The 21745-nt window shown below is 38.3% G+C and overlaps 1 protein-coding gene across 1 annotated transcript in view; it reads left to right on the top strand.

Moving 5' to 3' along the window:
- LOC101853187 (ras-related protein Rab-34) overlaps nt 1–12205 on the top strand; it is a 16126-nt gene extending 3921 nt beyond the window's left edge. The window contains exons 2-10 of the mRNA XM_005106112.3: nt 3093–3378; nt 4069–4160; nt 4824–4889; nt 6553–6654; nt 7488–7552; nt 9498–9625; nt 10314–10404; nt 11010–11126; nt 11490–12205. Coding sequence (XP_005106169.1) covers nt 3298–3378; nt 4069–4160; nt 4824–4889; nt 6553–6654; nt 7488–7552; nt 9498–9625; nt 10314–10404; nt 11010–11126; nt 11490–11554 — 807 coding nt within the window. The 5' untranslated portion in view covers nt 3093–3297 and the 3' untranslated portion in view covers nt 11555–12205. The remainder of the gene's footprint in view (nt 1–3092; nt 3379–4068; nt 4161–4823; nt 4890–6552; nt 6655–7487; nt 7553–9497; nt 9626–10313; nt 10405–11009; nt 11127–11489) is intronic.
- The last annotated feature ends 9540 nt before the right edge of the window (nt 12206–21745 follow it).

Here is a 21745-nt window from a genome sequence, read left to right as displayed (position 1 = left end):
GAGAACTTTCGGGCAAAACGAAATGGCGACCCGCATAGTTCGGCTCGATTCGAAAAGTTAAATAGCTGTAGCATCTTTGTAGACGACAAAAATTAATTTACTTTTGATAGACCTGCATGTTTGCCGACAATCGTCTGAAATCCGACAATCACGACCCGACCCGCGAACCGGCCGATGCTATCGCTAGGCCCGCCTGTATGAGTCAATGTGCATAGTGCGAGCAGGTGCGAGGCCTGGCCCACTGCCAGCGACCCCTTTTTCTCCCGTCGGCTTTGTCGGCACTTTCGTTTTCGTGCCGACGCGCGCACTGCCGACGTCGGCGTTTCCGACATAATTGTCGGAACCTAAGTAGAAATACGAATACGAAAAAGGACGACAACCTAAATTATCTACTTTCAGTTTCGTGCTCGAGCGGCCATTTTGAATTTCGTTTGTTGACGTTCAGATCGTGTGGATTCATTCAAGTCTGACTCTCTTGTTCTAATAGAATCTAGATCTAGATTTATTTAGATCAAATTATAGACCTCAATGGAGGATTCATGTTCCAATTTTATTTTGTCAAACCCTATCATAGGTTATGCTGTTAAATATAGGTAAAAATAAGCATTTCATCAGGTGCTTGAATTATTTATTTATTTAGATCTAGAATCTAGATAGACTCAGCTGAGTCCCTCTGTTCAGAATGGGATGCGGATTTCTATTTCAAGGCCTATTCCTATTCACTTGTTCTACAAGATCTAGATCTAGATCTAGATTTATTTAGATTAAACCCTACAGCAATGTAGATGTGAGCCATATAGATCTATATCTATATGCTCCTTGTTTGTTTTGGAGTGTGGTTTTTTAATTTTAAATTTTTTTTTCATTTAGGACTTGTTTTGGCCTTTTTACATGAGGCCCGTCGCAGGTTCTTTTTGGGGGTAGGGTTAGGGTTAGGTCTCTTCTTTATTGTGTTTGTTGGGGTGGTCGCTCGTTACTCGGATGTCTTTCCTTATGACACCCACAAAGGCTTTTTTTTGGGGGTGGGGGGGAGGTGCACAAAATTTTCAGACAATCTGGTTGAGGCTCACATGCAGGTCTAATTTGTGTTTTAGCATCATTTCTTATCTTTGCTTTTGTCTAGCCGTACTTATTCTTAATATGATGGCTAGACTGACCATTTACAAAAAATAGGCCTACTGAATAGTAAATATACATTTTTAGTGTGCAGTACCTAAAGTATTTGTATTTGAGACAAAACCATGTGCCTTAATGACAGTGCATGTATTTTAAACCTCCTGTTTTCTAATGTTAATAGGGCCTAAGATAAGTACGGCTAGACTTCTTGTCTAGCCGTACTTAAGTACGGGTAGACAGCCAGGCTAGCCGTACTTAAGGACGGCTAGACTGTCAGGCTAGCCGTACTTAATATTGATGACTGAATTGTAAATGAAATTTTTAGTTTGCAATGCCTTAAGTATTTGTATTTCAGACTAAACCAAAAGGTGCCTTACTGACTTGCATGTATTTGAACCTGAATAATTACTAGATCTAGATCTAATGAGACCTGTGTACTTAACAGGCTTGAGTCGATTGGGCCAAACCTAGATCTAAGTACGGCTAGACTGAAAGTCTAGCGGCTAGCCACTTCCTTTTGTCAATTTGATCGTCCACATCGATAGACAGTATTCAGAAAGAGAGTGCGAGAGAGAGAGAGTGAGAAGGAGTAGATCTTGCGAGAACTTTTGGGCACAACAAAATGGCTACCCGCGTAGTTCAGCTCAATTCGAAAAGTGAAATAGCTGTAGCATCTTTGTAGACGACCAAGTTAGCTTACTTTTGTGCTATAACGTCTTTTTTTTCTTTGTTTTTGTCTACCTGATCATCCACACCGATAGACAGCATTCCGAAATTAGGAAAAACAGGCGGGTGAGAATAGCCAACGCTGGCAAGTCTCACCCGGGGTGAGAGGTCAATCGTATTTTTATTCTCAACCGGGGTGAGGATAGCCACTTCCCTTTTATAGTAACAGCCATCTTGTTTAACCTTTAGCTTTAACATGGTACATAGATAATAGATCTAGATCTATAATATAATAATGAACATTATCATAACACTTTGCTAAAATGATTTTTTAAAAAGCTTTATTTTTTTACTCCACATTTTTTTTTTCTGATCAGACAGTGAGACAGCAGGTCTGGAATTTCTTTTATGTCTTTTGTCAGAATGAAGAACCCTATTTTATGAGACAAACCAGATGGCTGTTACTATTTATATCTGCCAATGGCGTACTCCTAACTTTCTCTAACTATCCGCTTGTGATAATTCTTATCTCATGTAATCATGGAGGCTACACTAAATGTTGATGTTGATGATATATAGTTGGTTGAGGCTCAAGAAGAGCCTGTTCGAGCAAGCTAGACTAATCAATCTTGGCAAGTGGGGTTGTAGATCGTCGGGAGATCCTTCCAGTATTCATCCAAACGTCTCTTGAATGTGACCTCCGTTGGAGCTGACACCACTGACTCGGAGAGATTGTTCCAAATAACATTCACCCTATTTTCTAAGAAGTTTGCCCTCACTCACAATCTGCTTTTTTGCTTCTGGAGCTTCTCTGAGTTGCCACGGAGTTGTGTGGTTGTTGCCTTAGTTAAAGCTGGTCTTTCGGTGATATAAGCCTTTGATGTACTTACATTTTGATGTACACAGATGAATCGAGCTGTACACTACATGATGTCTGCAGACCGCAGAGCCTGGCAAGATTGCTCAATTTATTGTAAATCTCAAAGGTTGACAAAATAAAAATGTGTAGTGTATAACAGTGAGTCTAAGCTAAATGGACTTATCTTGGATAGCGTGTGCGCATTGGCAGGATTGGATCGATTAACACTTTGCCATCACAAGGCTCAAGTAAAATCCCATGCCATTACAGGCTTTTTAGAGGAAATCCCAAGAAACTGGGTGGTAAACTAAACATCGCCGATCTGCGTTTTGTGGCGGGAGAGGAAGTTCGATGTTCTAGCCTATCGGCGAGATGTGATGGCAAAGTGTTAAAGAGGATTTCAGCACACACTAGCCAAATCATGAATATCACCTTATTCTGTCTTCCTCAGAATTGACTTTGCTTTGCTGAAAGTGGATACAGGCCAATAATGAAAGAATGATGACAAAATAAACTAAAATTGACATTGAGGAGTTTTGGAACATTTGAAACTTTTGATGTCTTAAGAGAGAAGTCTAAGACTGCTCATCAGGTCAGCTCACATTCGACTCGTGCTCTTGAAGAATTGAATTTCAGCTACAAGTCCTCAGCAGTTAATGCCAAGAAACAAGATGTCATCTGGGCGTACGATTGTGTCTGCCGTTGCTTCGGACAGAGTCATCACAAAGTTCACACAGGTCAGTGTTGTTTTAAAATTTTTCTGGATCCCTTCAAGTAGATCATCTGCTACCCCTAATCTTATCAGTCTGATACATAGCTAAGCTAGGTCGTCTGGTACCCTAACGTAGGTTGCTGTTACCCCTGTGGTGGTATTAGAAAACTTTTTGTCAATTTATTACAAGAGCTCATTGATGTTGTATTAAACCCTTTTGCGTATAATATTTTAAAAACAGACAGCCTGACTTAAATGCTAAAGTGTTTGTTTGTGTGTGTTCCACGTGTACCTTGCCATACTATTACATTAGTATTAGGGGTAACTAGATAGTGCTTAGTTAAGTTTCATATAATAAACTTTCTATAGCATGAAAGCAGAATGAACGACCAAAACCTGTTAGGTCATTCATTATATTTAGCATAGGTAGATGTATTATATTTGTCTTTTTGCTATTTAATATTGTCGATTTTCTTTCTTCTAGCCAACTTTTTATTTTATAGATTAGTGCCTCTCTCATTGCCCTCCCAATTTAGATTAGCTTACGCTGGTTTGAAGCTTCCTGTGGGCGAGTGAGAAATGCTACTGGTAGGGGTTTTTTTCTTTGCTATCCGCTTTTTGCTTCCACACTTGTTATTTCTTTTGGGCACTAAATGGCCTTTATTGTGATAATATGCCAATCTCAAGCTGAGGTTTTTCTGATATTTGATTACAGGCTTTCCATCCTGATGCCACTCCTTATCAGAAAGTCAATTTTCATCCCAAAGTTAAAGCAGCTTGCGCAGAAAACAAAACAGGTCGTGTGGGGTAAGTTGATGTTGTTATATATTTGTTCTTTGTTTCCTCTGTTTGTTGACAAGGTTGTGATCTCTCTCGCCTTGGGCCCAGCTCTGCTAGTTGGCATTGACGAGCATAGCATAGCTGTTACATTATGCTGTATTTATGGCCTCTCTTCCCACTATACAATAAAACCCATCGTATTTCAATCAGTTGTATGTTGTTTTCTGGTGTTCTGTCACTAAAGTTTTTTAATTTGTGGGAAGATTTTTGAAAAAATAATTTCACCCAGGTTTTCAGTTAGGGCAGCCCTACTCATCTTTGACTTTCTACAGTGCATTTCAGGTGCTTTGAGACCCTTGCGTTTTTTCATATTTTTTTGGGGGGGGGGAATGACAAGGATCTGGTAGCTTTAGATTCTGCCTTCCTGTGGAATTGTAAAGTGAATGACTGGAGCAACATCTTGTCATCCTGTGACTGGAGTAAAGTCTTGTCATCAACCGACTGGCCAGGCCTGTGTGTAGCTGAATGTGTACTGGGCTCCTGTACATGAGAGATGATCATCAAGTCTAGAATCTAACCAATCTTCTCTCTCTCTCTCTCTCTCTCTGTGCTTTGTTCAATTTTTTACTATATATAATGAAAGCTTTTTGGCAGTTGAAGTAAGTTTGTTTTTCTCTTTTAATTTTTCAGGTTGAAAATAGCCAAAGCTGTTCTTGTCGGGGACGTGTCTGTCGGGAAAACATGTCTAGTCAATAGGTGAGTGACCTGAATCTTCACAATTCGATGTTCGGCTTTTTGGTAGTGGTGCCAACATTTCTTTTTGCCAAGGGTACATACTCTGCTTCAGCATTCCTCTTAGAGAAAACCTGTTCTACTGTGACGTTCATGATAATCAATATAAAAATATATCAGTATACCGTAGACCTTGTTCAACTCAAAACAGTTAAACTCAAACTCCTGTTAACATAAAAGAATTTTAAATCCCTATTTTTCAACGTCTTTATTATATATATTATTATTGCAGCTTCCTTTGACACACTAAAACAAATTCCAACAGATCTTGCTAACACTAAGGAATTTTGGGCCATTATATCATTCCTCACCTGGAGAAAGACGGTGTGATTATGTTGTGATGGATATTTCACACAAAGAGGATTTTTTTTCGTAGAACTTACTTTACTTTTATACTTTTTTCTTTTACACTCTCCTTTTAAAGAGTCATAAGGGGCTCTCATGGCCTAGAGGTTAAGGTGTTCGCCTGTCATTCAAAGGTCCTGGGTTTTAATCCGGGTAGCGACAGAAAATGTTCTTCTCAAAATTGTCACCTTCTTTCCTTCTCTCTTGCAATATTCATCTGCTTTCGTCTCCTCTTTTCCCCCCCACCCCCTCACCTCCTTTGCCCCCCTCCACTGGGCTCCTAACTCTTTCTGCAGCCTTTTTACTGCTACTCTTTGGTTCCTTCTTACTGTTGTCTTTCAGCCACACCCCTGATCTTCTAGTGGGAAAGATCTACCCCTGGCCTTCTCGGACAAGGGCGAAAAATCTCAGAGGTCACATGTGCAAGTTGCGCACATTAAAGATCCCATGGTGGTCCAAAATCGATAAGAGTAGGCTTCGGCCGCCTCCCGGGCAAAATTCAGTGTTTCCAGTCTTCCGCAAAATTGCGGATTTCCGCAAATTGAAATATATCCTCGTTTTTAAAAAAATATTTTTTTTAATGCGTAATAAAAAATGCCCGTAATTACTAATAGTCAACTATAGCCAACCCATACCGGAAATGCTTTTTTATTTGAAAGTTTAGACAGCGTCTTTTACTTTTACTTTCTAAAGCACAAGCAGCAGATCACCAGCTCTGTAAACAATGAGGAAGAAATGTGGTTCAATAGATCTTGGGCCTGCCAAGAAAAGAAAACTCTAAAGAGAGCTTTATTTTTTTTTTATTAAACTTGTTTATTTGTAAATATTGTTGTGGATTTAAGTTGAATATAAGCTGTCAAGTTATTTAAATGTAGCTGCTAGTACTGTTTATGGATGTACAGTATTAGTACAAGGGAGAAAGCATAGCCTTGGATTTTTATGGATTAACACAAGCAGAAAATTATGTATGCAAGGTATGTTTTTTTCTCTCTTATTTTCTTGTTAAATTTAGGCTTGAATAGCCAGAAATGGCATACTTAGGAAACCCTTCCATCTTCAACCCCCTACCCAAAAATCCTCGAAAAATTACATCAGCTCAGCAGCTGTAAATTCAAAATTTCCTACTAATTGAAAATGTTTGGTGTGTCCCGCGCGCTCATATATCCTTATTCAGTTGCGAGCGCCGTAAAACACTTTCCCAAAAAAAAAAAAGAGTTATAAAGGACTTGAAACTATAATATTTTGGAGCTGTCTTATGACGTGAAGTTTTGTGAATTTTCAGGTTTTGCCACGATGTTTTTGACCGAGAGTACAAGGCCACTATCGGTGTTGACTTTGAGGTGGAAAAGTTCAGTGTCCTGGGGGTGCACATCACTCTACAAGTGTAAGTTTGTCCTCTCACCTTCAGTGTGATAAGTTCTGTGGTGGGCTAGGTAACAAGGCACTGTTGTAACTTAGAAAAAGTCTATTTGAATGTTTGTCTGTTTGACTCTTTGAGTGTTCATCTGTTTGACACTACAATGGAATGGTTTCCCTTTACTTTTCACTGCAAAATGTTGAGGAAAAAGTGATATATGTGTATGAATAGGATTTGACTTTGCTCCAATTTGTTACTACTCAAAAGATTTACTTTGTTTCAGTGTGTGTAAAGTCGGTACTGGTGCTCATATGACCTTATGCAATTGCGAGCGCAGTAAAGCCTTACTAAAACTGAACTAAAAGTCAGTAAATTAGTCCAAGATGAGATTCAATAATGGTATACTGAGTGTGTCAGTGAAATATTCCATGATGGGCCTGGATAATCATACACTGAGTGTGTCAATAGTTGTGAATGCCCCACATGTGTGTGCTTCTGTTTGTTGAAACGTGTTATCTACAGTCTGTGAGCTATTAGTGTTATGGCTCACACAAATATTATTCTAAAAATAATGGACTTCTATTTTGATCATTTATAAAGATTTGCTGAATAATCAGTTTGGCTTTGAATTTTAAAACATTTTTTATGCTATCTAGTAGACTGAGTTGTGTAATAATGTTTTTCTGGAAGTTGTATGGGGCTCAAAAAATTTTTAATTTGTTTTTGTGAGCTCCGCGTTAAACATTTGCATAACGTTGAATTTCGATAGCTTGCACCTCTTTAAATAAAATATTGATAGTCAAGGTAGAATTTGGTAGTAAATGATTAATTTGTTGGGGATTTTTTCTTCCGTTTTGTAGGTGGGACACAGCAGGCCAGGAGAGGTTCAAGTGTATCGCAGCGTCGTACTACCGCGGAGCGCAGAGTGAGTCTGGGGCTTGTGGCAGATTGTTCATCGCTGTCATTTATCTTTGTCGTATGTCAAAATACAAGCTTTTCCGAAGAAGCAAAAAAACTTTTATTTCAGGCAGGACATTATGTTCATACAAAATATTTGATTTCGTTTAAATCTTTGTTATGGATCAATCAATGCCCCTTGTTGAACTTTACAATATATTTGATTTTTTAAATTTTTAATCTGGACATGCTACAATGATGAATGATGGTGACGGATTCTTCTTCTCTCTTCTCGCTTCTGATAGATCTAAGAAGAAAATAATTTCTCTCCTTGGAAGGATAATTCAGCTGATTGCTGAAGTAAAATGGGGGCTCAGAAAGCTGATGGTTGCAAGGAACACGACACTTCTTCCTGTGTCCTTACAACAGATATTTGTATTTGTGTAGAACATGCCATAACTTCCTTTGGCCTTACAATAGACGGCCATGTAGAATTATCCATCTAAAGTGCTTTTATTCTTCATAGTTTGCTTTCCAAGAAACTCATAGTTTTTGTGGTTGTGTGCTTTTTTGCTAAACAATTTAAGTACTTTATCTTATAACTTATTTAAACATCTATCGTCCTTATCTCTCCTCCTTCTTTTTTACGTTTGTTGTTACTCTCTTGTAACACCTCTAATCTTCGGCACTTATATGACCTTATTGTGTTGCAAGTGCCGTAAAACTCTTTACTGAAGAGTTTGAGAAAAGGTTACTGTATCACTTTTTTTTAGATGTACATGTTTTTACGCACCCATTGACACAATTTAGATCATTTAAAAAACAGGCTTCTTACCCTGCCTGTCAAGGCGAACCCATGCTGAAAGAGATACAACATTCCAGCAGAAAGGCTGAGATACTTACAGTATAATCCACTTATATCGACATGCTGTGGGAAGTGGATTTGATGTCGATATATAAATGAAAAGATAAAGCCAAAGAGGAAAAAACATGGGGAGGTCAGCAGTAAAAGACAACACTACTTTTTTATAGCTGGTTGCTTCCCCTGATTCTTGAAACAACCGAGCAACACGAGGCGCACACTACACACCAGTGCAAACTTTGTTGTAGCATCCTTGCAAGGCCTGTTTATGGCTGCTTGCTGGGAAATATGGAAAGGTGAGGGAGGCACTGACTCACTGACAGTGGCACTTGCCAACGACAGACTGAGAATGGGATCGGGAAGGGGAGTGAGCGATCGGGAGTTGGGGTAGGGAGGTGATGCCCAGCGGGTGAGACGCTCACGTCTGTGAGGCACTGTACTGTGTTGGAGACTACACTGTGTTGGCCCTACATGACCTACTAAAGCCTGGTGTCAATATAATAGGCTACTTGGTGGTATACGGACTTAATGAAGAACTAATGCGTTGACCTTTAGTATGGCTTTTTCCCCCATTTATGTTCGTGGGCTTCGCCAAGTACTCAGAAAGCATGTCGATAAAGCAGAATGAACCGAAAAAAAAGTCAATATAAGAAAAATTGTTTAGTGAAGATATTGAAGCGTCAAGGGGAGATGCAGTTTTCTATGGTAGGCCAGCTCCGCAGCTCTTTCAGTTGTGATATTATGTTTTCTTAGGGTTTCCTTGACACCCTCGATCCACTTTTTGCATGACCTTCCTCTTCCTTTATAGCCTGCATGCTTGGTGTTGTAGGTTTTCCAGGCTGGCTGGCCAGGTGACATACGTAACAGGTGGCCAAACCATTTTATTCTCTGTCTTTCTATGTAATGCAGACAAGACTCAGAAATACTGAGAATAAAATGATTTGGTCACCTAAGATACTGGAGAAAAATTTCTGCCTCATCAGGAATCGAACTCAAGTCTCCGGCATGTGACAGCAAAGTTCCTATTGGCTAAACCACAGATGCCAGCTGCAATACTTGTAGTGAAAGCTTTACGCTTGTAGCTGAAAGTGCGACATTTTGTTTCCCCCAGTTGTGATCGTTGTGTTTGACATGACTGATGAGGAAAGTCTTCATCACACAGTCAAGTGGATGGAGGATGCGTGCGCCACTGCTGACGAACCTGTCAAGTTTCTAGTCGGGACCAAGAAAGATTTGCTGGTATGTTGGGGAAGAACAAAAACAAACATTTTGAGGAAATATTGATAGATTGCGGAAAACAAAAGCTTAATTATTCTTAGCAAATATTGATAGATTGGTATTCTGCATCATTGTTTTAAGAGGAAATAAGTTTGAGAATTTTTGGTGTATCTGCACTTGATGTGAGCTGAGCAATAGGTGCAAGATTTTAAAGTTTTTGTCACCTTTCATCTCCTTGCATTATAAATTTAAAGCTTTGTAAAACTTGTAAGTTGTGAAAATTTTGTTCATTTTTCGTCTTCTTGCAAGGTAAAACTAAAGCTTTGTAAAAAAATTTAAGCTTTGAAAATAGTGCAGCTTGAACTAGGGCAAAAGTAGTCTTGAATGAAATTTGTCCCATCGCGCTGTGGGTAAATATTCTCGAGTGCAACTTTGGACATCTTTTGAAAGGGTATTACTAGTTAAATTGTATTTCTTATAAACTTGGTGTCAAGGGCCATTTGATGCTGTAGAATCTTCAGTGAGCTTTTCTGGCTCATGGTGTAGAATAGACAGTTATTATGATTTTGTAAATGTGAAAGATATTTTTGCATTCAATGTCACTTGGCCATTTTATCAGTAAGATGTGCATATAATTTGGAATGGTGCCTGTGCAATAGATGTGCTTTTACATTTTAATTTCAGTCCAGTTTTTTTATTTGCCTTTCAGTCTCCAGCAGCTTACAGTGATATTGAAACGAGGGCGTTAAAATATGCCAGTCAAATGGAGGCAGAATTCTGGGCCACCTCTTCAAAGAATGGTATGTCAATGAAACAGTTTCACACACTGGGCCTGGAATAGAATTCTCTTGTAACTGATCTGGCAGTTCGTGGGTTGTCCTACTCTCTCCAGCACCCACTGAAGAACAATTACCTTTATCTGTCTGCTTTGGTTTTTATATTTTTATTAGGGGATAGAGAAGAAATTGTGTGGGGGGCTTCCTGTTTTGAGGGGAAAATGACATAATTGTGCATGACATTTCAAAAGGTGATAAAATTCTAGGGCTCAACTTTTCATTTAAAAAGATATCTACTTTGTGGGCTGAAAATCATGAAGTTGTAACGGCTTACCGATTGAGAAATATCGAAACCGGCCCTTATGATGATGTGAGACAAGGTATTTTTGTTTGATGCCTCTGTCAACTAAGGGATGTCCTATGTGAATCTTGTGTACACCTGTTTAAAAAACTCTCCCATCTTCTTAACTAACTACTTCTTTGATGGGCCTCTTCATTACATCTATCATCTGGAAAAACTAAATGACCAGAAACTTTGTGAAACTTGAAAGATTATTGTCCACAGCATTTTTCTACTCATTTTACTTCACTGTTTTATATCCTCTGTGCTTTTTCTTGTTCTTCCTCAGGGGAAAATGTTCAAGATTTTTTCTTCCGAGCAGTATGCATGTCCTTCGACACATCCCTACAGAAAGAACTGGAGGCTGGCTTCGCTCCATCAAAAAAGATTGGGAACGACCTCATTCGTAAGTACTCTCCAACTGGTCGACGTCAGGAGGCCAGCTACTCTCATGAATTGGAATGTAGCTTTCCATATTTTCTTGATTATTAGAGTAAAAAAAACGCACAGTTCATTATGGTGGATTTATATTTTGGATGCAAACTTAGTGGAAAAAATCTTAAATGGGTTGATGTGCAGTGTGTATATGTGCCAAATTTCTTAGCAACACATTTTATGGACTTGGGAAATTTACTAAATGGACCTCATAAATGGAGGACAATTCATGATTGTCCGTTCAATAAAAACTCTTTTTTCCTGCTGCAGGCTTAATTCTACAACGTGTGGTTAATTTAAAGATTTCTTTTTTCCTTCCCTCTTTTGTCAACAGAAGTGCAACGATCCAGCTCAGACTTGTACGAACGCAAGAAGAAGTCATCCAAATGCTGCAACTAGCTGGGTGCATGGTCTATTGAATGTCAGCTAAATTTGATCCTGGCTCTGTGGACGTGAGAACCTGGAATTATCTTGGGACACAATTTCTTTACACATGCAGAGAAAATCTGCAAATCAACGAATTTCAGCGAAGAGGGATGGAAATCTTATCTGAAATTATTTTATTTTATTTTATTCCATCTTGTCTTCTGTCCCCTTTATTTAACTCCATTGTCTCATCTGCAAATCAACAACTTTCATCGCAGAGAGACAAAAGATATATTAGAACCCTGTTTCTTAAAAGCTTGTGAGAAGAAATTTACTTACTATAAGTACACACTGCTCCGACCGTGTTCTTTCAGTAAGCAGTGTCATGTTTTTGCAAAGATGATCTCTTTGGGGTTAAATACAAAAGACAAGAGTTTGTGCCACCAATATGTGTTGCAACTGTTTCAGAAACAGTTATATGTGACTGGCTCCAGTTGGCCAATTCTGGGAGTGTGTTGAGAGGTTACCTCCCTTTGGTCACTCAGGTTTGCTGTCTGTTGTCTTGCCTTATCCTGTCCCGTCCTTCTCCATAATGTCATGCAAGTGTCAATGTACTATGTGAGGCAGCATGGTGAAATCAGGCGCTTGTCAAAACAATGAAATCAAACAAAATGTCATTTTTCTTCCCTTTAGCAGTTTTTGTCGAATTTTCATTTTTTTGACTCAGCACTTTTTATGTCCATTTAAAAACACATTGCTGTGTGGCTTTTTACTGAAAATTGTTGATTAAAAGCACAAAAACGTAAATTTAGTTTCCAATGATTCTCAAGCTTTGAAAGTCGCCAAACTTTGACTGCCATTTTCTCTTTAATATTACTTCTGAAACCAAGTGACCTCACCTGCTTCTATTCAACATATCTCGACTTCTATTGAAGATAAATTGGTAATTTTTTCATCAAAAGCAAGACAAATGAACAAGATCTAAGATGATACTAATAACTCCATATGCCCAAAAATTGACAAGCGCCTGATTCCACCGCGTCGAGACTCATATTGTGCTAGAAGCTACAATGTTATGTAAGTGTCATACTATGCTTGAAAAAACTACACATTCCTCGCGCTGTGGATTTGAAATACTAATATATGGAAATGTTGGCCATGAAATTCTGTAAATGCATCTGTTCATTTATTTTGTGAGAGTTTCCAAGGACAGTAGGGATGTGGTTTTTCTTTGTGTACTCAATGTGTATTTGGTAAACTGTTTGCGATAGAGTTCTTGATGTTCTCACTGTATGTATATTCTACTGTTTGTGATAGAGTTCTTTTTTTGCCGCTGTTGGCTCACGGGAAAAAAAATCATTCTTATTCTTATGTACATAACTATGTTCTCTTACCTTGTTCTGTTCTGTCCTGTGATAAATAATATTTTTAACTCTTCTTATCACAACTTATCTTTTTTAACTTTGTTTTATCTCGTCTTGTCCCATCTTATCATGTATATTTTACTTCATTTGTCTTGTCTTGTGGTATCTTTTTAATTGTATCTTCTCTTGCCTGAATTTTGTTTCTTTTCGGTGAGTGGATTAATTACTGGTGAGAGCTGTGTATCACAATGGTGCCTTTAGGATGTGATTCTCTCAAACAAGGCGGGGGAATTGAGTAGTGTTCAAAATATTTTAAAATATTGCATTTTTTTTGTCTTGTTTGTGTTGTAGAAAATTATCGTCATTGAAAGTTTCTAGTCATCTCTTCCAATGTACTCGTGACTTTGAATGCTGGTGAAATATTTCATGTTGTGAGGTATTTTTGAGTGTGATTCTTGCCTGCGATGACTTGTCATCAGCGTCATCCCACCATCGCCCAAATCAATTTTTTGAGTTTTCCAAAGAAAGTGAGGGTGGTTGGCAGGTGCTCTGATGTGGTTTGGTTTTTCTCTCCTATCAATTCAAATATTTATGGTTTTTATCTCTCCTTCTTTTTGGGGTTAACTCTGTCTTGTAATTGTAACACTTCTCATCTTTGACACTTTTATAACATAACTGTGTTGCAAATGCTGTAAAACTTTCACTTTAACTTTTTAGAAAACCCAGATAAAGTGGTTATTTGAATATAGACATCAAGGGACATCATATAATATCATTCCATTCGCTATCATTATTTCTGTCCTAATTCTGAACTCAACAAAAGTACGAGTGTCCAAGTCATGGTTCTGATTTAGGCACTCACTTTTTCTTTAATTTTCTCAAAATTTCAAAATATATATGGCTTGGGTGTTTGTGGAATGAAAATGATGTAATGAACTTATTGATTTTTTTATGTTGATTGATAAAAACTTTAGTGGGGCCAGGCTGATGTAGTAAATCACTGTGACGCCTTGAAGGAGCAAAACTCTGATATTAATGGGGCAAATCAGTCTGTTTCTGCTTCTGTCTATATCTGTCTATATCTGTCTTATCTGTCTATATATCTTTTCTTCCATCAATGCCAGTGAGTTGTCAAGTATTCAACAAAAAGTCAGTATTTGCTATTGAACATTATAACTAATCTAACTTGGGTTTTGGGCACGGTGAGTTAGCTTACTGTAAAAATAGAGTCTGTGATTTATGGTCGATTTTCATGCCTCTTGTACTTACTTCAATGATTAACTTTATTCTTTGTATTTACTTAAATGCCAACTTCAGAAAAATCTAAGGTTTGTCTGTTTTTAATCTTAGTTTGTCTATATTTCTGTTTCTTTAGCCCTTCTCCCCCCCCCCTCCCCAAAGTATAATCATAATGTTCTCTTTTGTGAAAAATATTGTGTCTTTTGATAAGCTGTCAAAATGGTTGTCACTCTGTGCCTTGTGAACATGCCAATAAGGTGGATAACTTTGAGACCAGAGTACTGTGTAAGATTTCTACATATGCGCTCAGTAATGACTACACCTCAAAGACAATTAGCGCGAGTTTGATGGTAGCTCTAATGTTGCCAATTCCTTCTTATTCTTTTCATGGTTACTCTTCTTCTCATGGTTGGTTGGTGGGTGCTGCGGTGTGGTTTATTCATTCTTTCCTATCAAAAATCTATTGTCCTTATCGCTCCTCCTTCTTTCTTATGTTCGTTTCTCTTTTGTAACACCTCTAATTTTTGGCACTTATATGACCTAATTGTGTTGCAAATGCCATAAAACACAAAAGAAATAAAAGTTCTTCTCTTCTGTTGAAGAATGGTGACGTTATCCTTGTGCAAACTTACTCCAAACTCCCGATCAAGAAAGTGGGCCCATGACATACAAAAGAGAACACTATATTTCAGTAATGATGTCAACATACACAAAGGTGTACAAAAATCCTTTGAAAGTAGAAAACCTTTTTTTTTTTCTTTTTGAATCCCATAGGAATTTTTTACATTTTTTTTTAGATATAGTTGGGACTGTTGCCTGACTTGACATTGCTGTTGCTTCATTGTTGTCCCGGTTTTTAAGTTTTTAAATGTGCCCTGACAAAGGTCACTGGCTGCTGTTGAAATAATGCTGGCTGCACGGGATGTAGAAGTAAGGTACCTTCTATTTTCTATGTCAGTATCCCGCAAAGTTTTGCTGATAATTTTTTTGGGTTTAATTTTGTGCAATATATTTTTTGCTTTGGGTGACTGGAGAGAGAAAGATAATAGTGATAGGGGTATGGCGTCAATGTGATTTGACAAAACATGAATTTGCATTTATTTTGTAGCACTGTGTCAAGTTTTGACAGGTTTTGACCTCTCATTGATATTTTTTTGCTTTAAAATATTGAAATTGATCATGTGAAATAGAAACTGAAATGATAAAGTTTTGGTAGATCAAACTGCCAACATTGTTCATGTTTGTATATTTTACCCTCACGTTTTGCGCAGATGGCTCTGCATGGCCTTTGTACTTACTCTGAAATCAAATGCTAAGAACACTGAAACACATTATTTTATTTTTACAAACATTTTTACAATTTTATCAAAAACTGCTTTTACTAACGGTTGTGTAAATCCCTTTTTTCCTGCTTGTTATGTCTGATTCAATTCATGATTTCTAATTTTAAAATGTGGTTTGATTCTGTGCCAGCAAAGTGCAGTGGAAAGAAAAATACTTTGTGCTTTCCTAGGGTATATGGAGTCCCTATATATATGTATTCTACTTTTTATAAACAATTTTTACTTTTTAGTGGGTTTTTTAACCAGATTTTTGTCTACTTGATGCACAGATTTTTGCTTTTTCTTCCAGTTGTATCTTATTGTTGGAATATAGTGTGTGTCTGTTATTGTTGAAATATTATGTGTGGTGTAGTGGTTACGTTAAAGTAAGGGCTTCTCCTTCGCATGCAGGAGACCTGAGTGTGGAGAATTTGTGTGGAGTATCTCAATCTTTCTTCAGAGATGTTGTATCCCTCTCTGCCTGGGTCGGCTCTCACAGGAACAGTCGAAGCCCATCTCCGATATGATCTGAATTGTATCCATGGGGGCGTAAAAACACCTACATTTTAAAAAATGTTTGTTATTGTTAAAAGATTTTCTGTGTTCTTTCTGCCTGAGATCTAGTTTGTTGCAAAAAGTGATATCTCACGCCTCCATCCGTCCTCAGAAAATGTATACAATTACAATGTACATACAGTGTTTAATCAGAGCAGGCTATCTGTACTTTCCGGAATCCTTGCTGTGTCATCAACACACGAAATATCAACAGTTTATAATCTCCTGAACTGTATTGTCCTTGAAACTTGATTGTTGTAAATTGACATTTATTTTTGACATTCTTCAATTGAAAATTTTGCTATGTGATTGCGAATCTCCAAATATCTATGAAGTAAAAGTGATCTGTGGAAGTGTTTGTTTAAAGATACCTTATGCGTGATTACATTATTTGTTCTGTATGTGTGTTAACTATGTTGTTATTGTATGTTTGTGTACTGTGTAGTTGTGGTGTGTGTATGTGTGTGCTGGACACTACTGGACAGTGGACTACATGAACATGTATTTCTATTCTGCGATCAGCTCAAGATGGAGGAATAATATTTGATGTCATCTGAGCAGCTGATTGCGCTGTTGATTGGACGAGCTGCTTGCTTCTGGAACAGACCTTCGAGTTTTCCTATATTATTTGCAAACTGACTTGCCCAACGATGGGAACATGGAGGAAAAAACAACTACAAAAGGTTTTAACTCTTGCATGTCGTTGACCTATTCCCTGTTTTGCTACAGCAAGTTTAGTTGAAACTAAACATAATTTGGATTTTCATCATGAAAAAGATTTCAATCAAGCTACAACTCACAAGCTTGTTTTACCCATTTAGCGACTGACATTTTAAGAAAAGAATGAAGGTTTGATATTGAAGATGCAGTAAGTAACAAGATACAGTAAGGCAGATATGTAATGATAAATGAGAAAAACTCGAAAAAAGAACAAACAAATCAATATTAATTGTCAGTGTCTAGTAAGTAGACATACCGACATCTCAGAGTTAAATAAGAGATCATCAGATTTGAATGTTACTGGTGCCTTAATGTCGGGCAACAGTTTACGTGTTTTTTTTAAGAAAAAGGTATGGGGTGAGGAGAAAGAGAGAGATTGGGTTGGAGGGGGGGTGCAAATTCGTTCTCTTGCTCTCACTCTCAGTGATTTAATGCTAAAAAGAATATAAAAGCATGAGATCACTTCGCGAGACGCTGCCAGAAAGTAGGCCAGAAAACGATGACTTGTTCTTTCTTCAAGCCAACAGCTGTTTACAAAAGAAAGCGCTTTCGTTTAATCCCCCGCGCACAGATTTTAACCTTTTTACGTCATTACTTCCAAAGTAGCTGCTCTGCTGCTATTTCGTAAACTGGTACAGGTCAGAAACTGTTGAAACGTTACGTACACCGCGTTTGTACAATCGGATAAAGCGTGACACTCTTTTAAAAAATGTTGGACCAAGGGGTCACCAAACCACGGTCTGTGGGTGGGTGGCGGGTGCTCTGGTGTGGTTTGCTCCTTCTTTCCTATCAAACAACTATCGTTTCTATCTCTCCTCTTTCTCTTTAATGTTTGTTACTCTCCTGTAACACCTCTAATCTTCGGCACTTATTTGACCTTACTGTGTAGCAAGTGCCGTAAACTCTTACTTTAAAAAACCCACTGTCTTCAGACTAGATCTGGCGCGCGAGGTCGGTTCGTCTGGCCTATAGCCATGCCACAATGCGGGGAAAACAGCAAAAACAACATTAACAACAAAACGAGAAGGCTTGTATGTAGCGTAGGCCTACTAAGCTTTGGTGATCAACAAAATGATTACCGGTTATCGTTTCATTGAACTCTGCAGTGCAAATTAAAACTGAGTTTATAAACATCCTAACTTTAAAGCTAGTGTATCGCATTCTTGCTTGTTTATTAGATAAACAGAAGCCAATCGACGCAACAATGTCATTTAGTGCTGCAAAAAAAGTAATACTGACAGACAGAAACGACAGAGGGTAGGTAAAGAAGTAGGACCTATCAGTAGCGCCTTCCAACCATCCAGTTCGTCGTCTTTGATAGTAATAATAATGATAACAATAATAATAATCATCAACATCATAATAATAATAATAATTGTATTTATTTAGCACATTCACTTTCTCCGGCATGTTCTATGCACTATAAAATATTGTTGCCCCAACAGACCCTTGAACACGATTCCAGAACATTATCGGGACGCATCCCGCGGGAAGCACACTGTGCAAGCTGCGGATTGTACTTGTACGCAATAAAACACTGTCAAGCTAAATTATTATATATACTTTCAATGTAATGCATCAACGAATTATATTGAACGAAATAGTTATTATAGTGCGGTCTGTATTGTCAAATATTTCTTAAATTATCGAACATAAACTCTCCAGATCTTGCACAGTGACTTGAATCAATTTGTCTTAACAGATTTTTCCATACACATGTTAGCTGTATTCTAGAAAATTCCTGACTAAATACTAATTTAAAATTCCAGTATTTGTACTGATTTTAAAAGGTTTACAGGTGGGACAATCGCTTTTAAAAGCAAGTCCGTCATTTTGTGTTTCTAATCGAGAGATTATCTTTATTAAACGTATGGTTTGAGAGCTTTTAGGGGGGGGGGGGGAGTGTTCACTATAAAATTAATTCCTTGTCACTAGTTCTGCCATTTGTGTCATTGGTTAGCTAATGCCGTAGGCCAAAATATGAGTGCGCAAAATGTGTGTGAGAAGCGGGAACAATTCCACTTTCTGCGTGAAGGAGATTTGTGGTATTTTATATAAATTAATGAAGAAAAGCTTTTTAATCTAGATCTAGCCGCAGTTGTTGTGGGAAAATAGGATTAAGATAGACAAATTGGTACAAACTGCTGTGTGAAGTATGGGTGACGATGATTCTACCGTTAAAAAGATAACTGAGGAAAAGCTGCGCCACGAATTTTTTATCGCACTACAGGCCCGCGCATTGGCATTTTCCCAGTCGTACGACCCACTTCAGAAAAAAAAATAATAAATTGATGCCCGGGGCCATGATTCGGTCCTTTCCACAAAAATAATGACAATAATAATAGTAATAATAATAATAATGGTGATGATAGATCTAATAATGATAATAATAATAATAATAATAGTATACTTGTATAGGCATATATATGTATTTATGCAAAGTGTAGTCCTCCACCCCAATTAAAGTAAACAGGCTCTGAGCGCTTTACAGTCCAACAGTAACATATAATCAATATGCCTACATTGTGTTCTAACCAAAAGAAAATCTCTGTAAATAAGCTTATTTATCTCATACATGTATTCATTAATTCAAAAAAAGAAATGACTTTAGCTGACATTTTAATGACTTAAAAGATTTGATCTCTCATAAACTACTGGGCAGAGCATTGCAGATATTGGGGCTTTGATATTCAAATGCCCTTTCACCCATTGTTTTAAGATTCATAGAGATGGTAAAAAATGTCTTTTTGTCGGCTGATGGCCTTAAACTGAGAGTTGGAATGTATAGATCTAGTTTCAAAAGATTTGTTAAATATGATGGCGATTTATCGTGTAACCATATTTCCGCATAGAGTGGCCAATTTATACATTTAATAACCTCTGTTGGCGGAATTTACGTTTTTCTTGTCTATACCACCGTAAATGGGAAAATCTCAGCACTGAGAGGGTTAATAAAATTAATGTGGGTTTAACTCTGCGTAATATTGTCTGCGAACTACGACTTCAGTGCAAACAACAAAAAACACCCCAAAAAAAACCAAAACAAAAGCCAACCCCCCCCCCCCCCATACACACACACACACACACACAAAACCTCCATCGTTCTTGCGTGACCCGACTTTGCACTGCTTTCAGGAACATGTGATGTTTGTGGAATATCGTCTGCTCTGTCTATTTCCGTCCTGTGTGTCTCGAGTTGCAGTCTTGAATAAAGTGTACGGGTCTATATAACGCCTCTATCAGCACTATTTGGCTATCATTTATTAGGCATGACCTCTGAATTTGATTAACATCAGTCTCTGCTGATAGGACGGAGCCAAAGGGGGTGAGGGCTTTCAAAACACCACAAAATACCCCGAGTTCAAGAATGCCCAGTCTGGTGGGATTCGAACCGCGGGCAATCTGTTTCTTTTAGTCCAGCGTGGTACCAGTCCTGAGCTAACGGAGCGCTTGAGTTGTGAAAGGCAGCCGGTATGTCTCAGTCACACCAGTGTCGGTGGTTTAGCAGTCAGGATCTTCGCCGTCTGACGCAGGAGACCTGAGTTCGATTCCCGAGTAGGTAGATATTTTTTTTTATTTGAATATCTCAGTCTTATGCTAGAAGCTGTAGGCCTATATATCACTCTCATCCTGGCTGTCGGGAAAGGTCGAAGCTCGAAGCTCGCTTCATAACTGATTTAAAAGTGTATCAGTGGGAGCATAAAAAACACGTGCATTAAAAAAAACCCGTCTCTGTCTCGCTACATGCCTTGTTATAACCAAGCCAGGAAAAAAGTAAGACGATTTTTTTAAAACCCAAAGAAGTAGGTCATGTCATACGTGTGGTTTTATTGACTCACCATTGATTGAACTGGGAGATAATTGGACATTTAATACCACGGTGATGGTTTACGGTGATTTTTTTTCTCCGAAGAACCGTTATAAGCTCTCTCTCTCTCTCTCTCTCTCTCTCTCTCTCTCTCTCTCTCTCTCTCTCACTCACTTTCTCTCTCTCTTTCTCTCTCTCTGTCTCTCTCTGTCTCTCTCTATCTCTCTCGCTCTCTTTCTCTCTTTCTCTTTCTTACAAATACCCACACATAATATATACACACATACACACGGAGATAGCAAGAGAGAGAGAGAGAGAGGGAGAGAGAAAGAAAGAGAGAGTCGAAAAAGAGAAAGGGTTGGAGAGGGATGCGGGGGGGGGGGGGTACCATGTCAGATTTCAGACTGATGTTCATCGAAGAAAAGACCCAGCCAAGCGAGAGAAAGCTGTACACTCCTCACAAACAACAAAGTTTAGGATAATAATTCCCGTTCTAGATTTGAACCCAGCTCAACGTTATACATCCTGATTTATTGATTACTGAACAAACTGGCACGTACACCGTTCCCATTACCAAAGTTTTATTTTTTTTTAAACATAAAACGAAAAACAAAACAGTAACTGCATCAACAAACGGCTCCATCCAAACGTCAAAGTGCGACCTTTATAATATAACTCATCATAGTGAATAAGCGAAACAACAGAAGTGCATACTTTTGGCCTACTTTTACAGCGCCAAAACACGCATTTTTAAATTAGAAAATGAACTGCTATATTTCAAGTAAAAGTATGTACACGTACATTATAGTGTTTGCTTAAGTCTAAAGTATCACACTGCAAGAAAGAAAGGACATCTGTCCGTATAGAGCGCTCCTATAGTGCAATAGTTCTGTTGCGCCACAATAAAAGTGCGCGCCTCTTGTTGAAGTGCGGCTGACCCAGATAAAAAGTACAAGCCGAGAATACGCCGCGCTGAACAGTGCAGGCTGACCTTTTGAACGCGCGCTTTGCTCTGCTCAGACCAGGGGAAAGTACGCAGGGAGGTTGGCTTGCCCTCGCTTGTCTCTCGCCGCTTTTGGTGTGCGCCGTGTTTTGTTTGCTCGCGGCAGACGACAAAATAATGTAAGATTAACCCTGTGAATACTGTGATAAACTGATGATAGGGGCAGGTGTTCTGGATAAAGATTGGGGTACAAATTGGGGTAGGGAAGGGGAT

Source organism: Aplysia californica, unplaced genomic scaffold (assembly GCF_000002075.1).
Source record: "Aplysia californica isolate F4 #8 unplaced genomic scaffold, AplCal3.0 scaffold00514, whole genome shotgun sequence".
Taxonomy (NCBI): domain Eukaryota; kingdom Metazoa; phylum Mollusca; class Gastropoda; order Aplysiida; family Aplysiidae; genus Aplysia; species Aplysia californica.
Note: the sequence above shows the minus strand (reverse complement) of the source record. Positions and strands in the feature narration are given on the sequence as shown.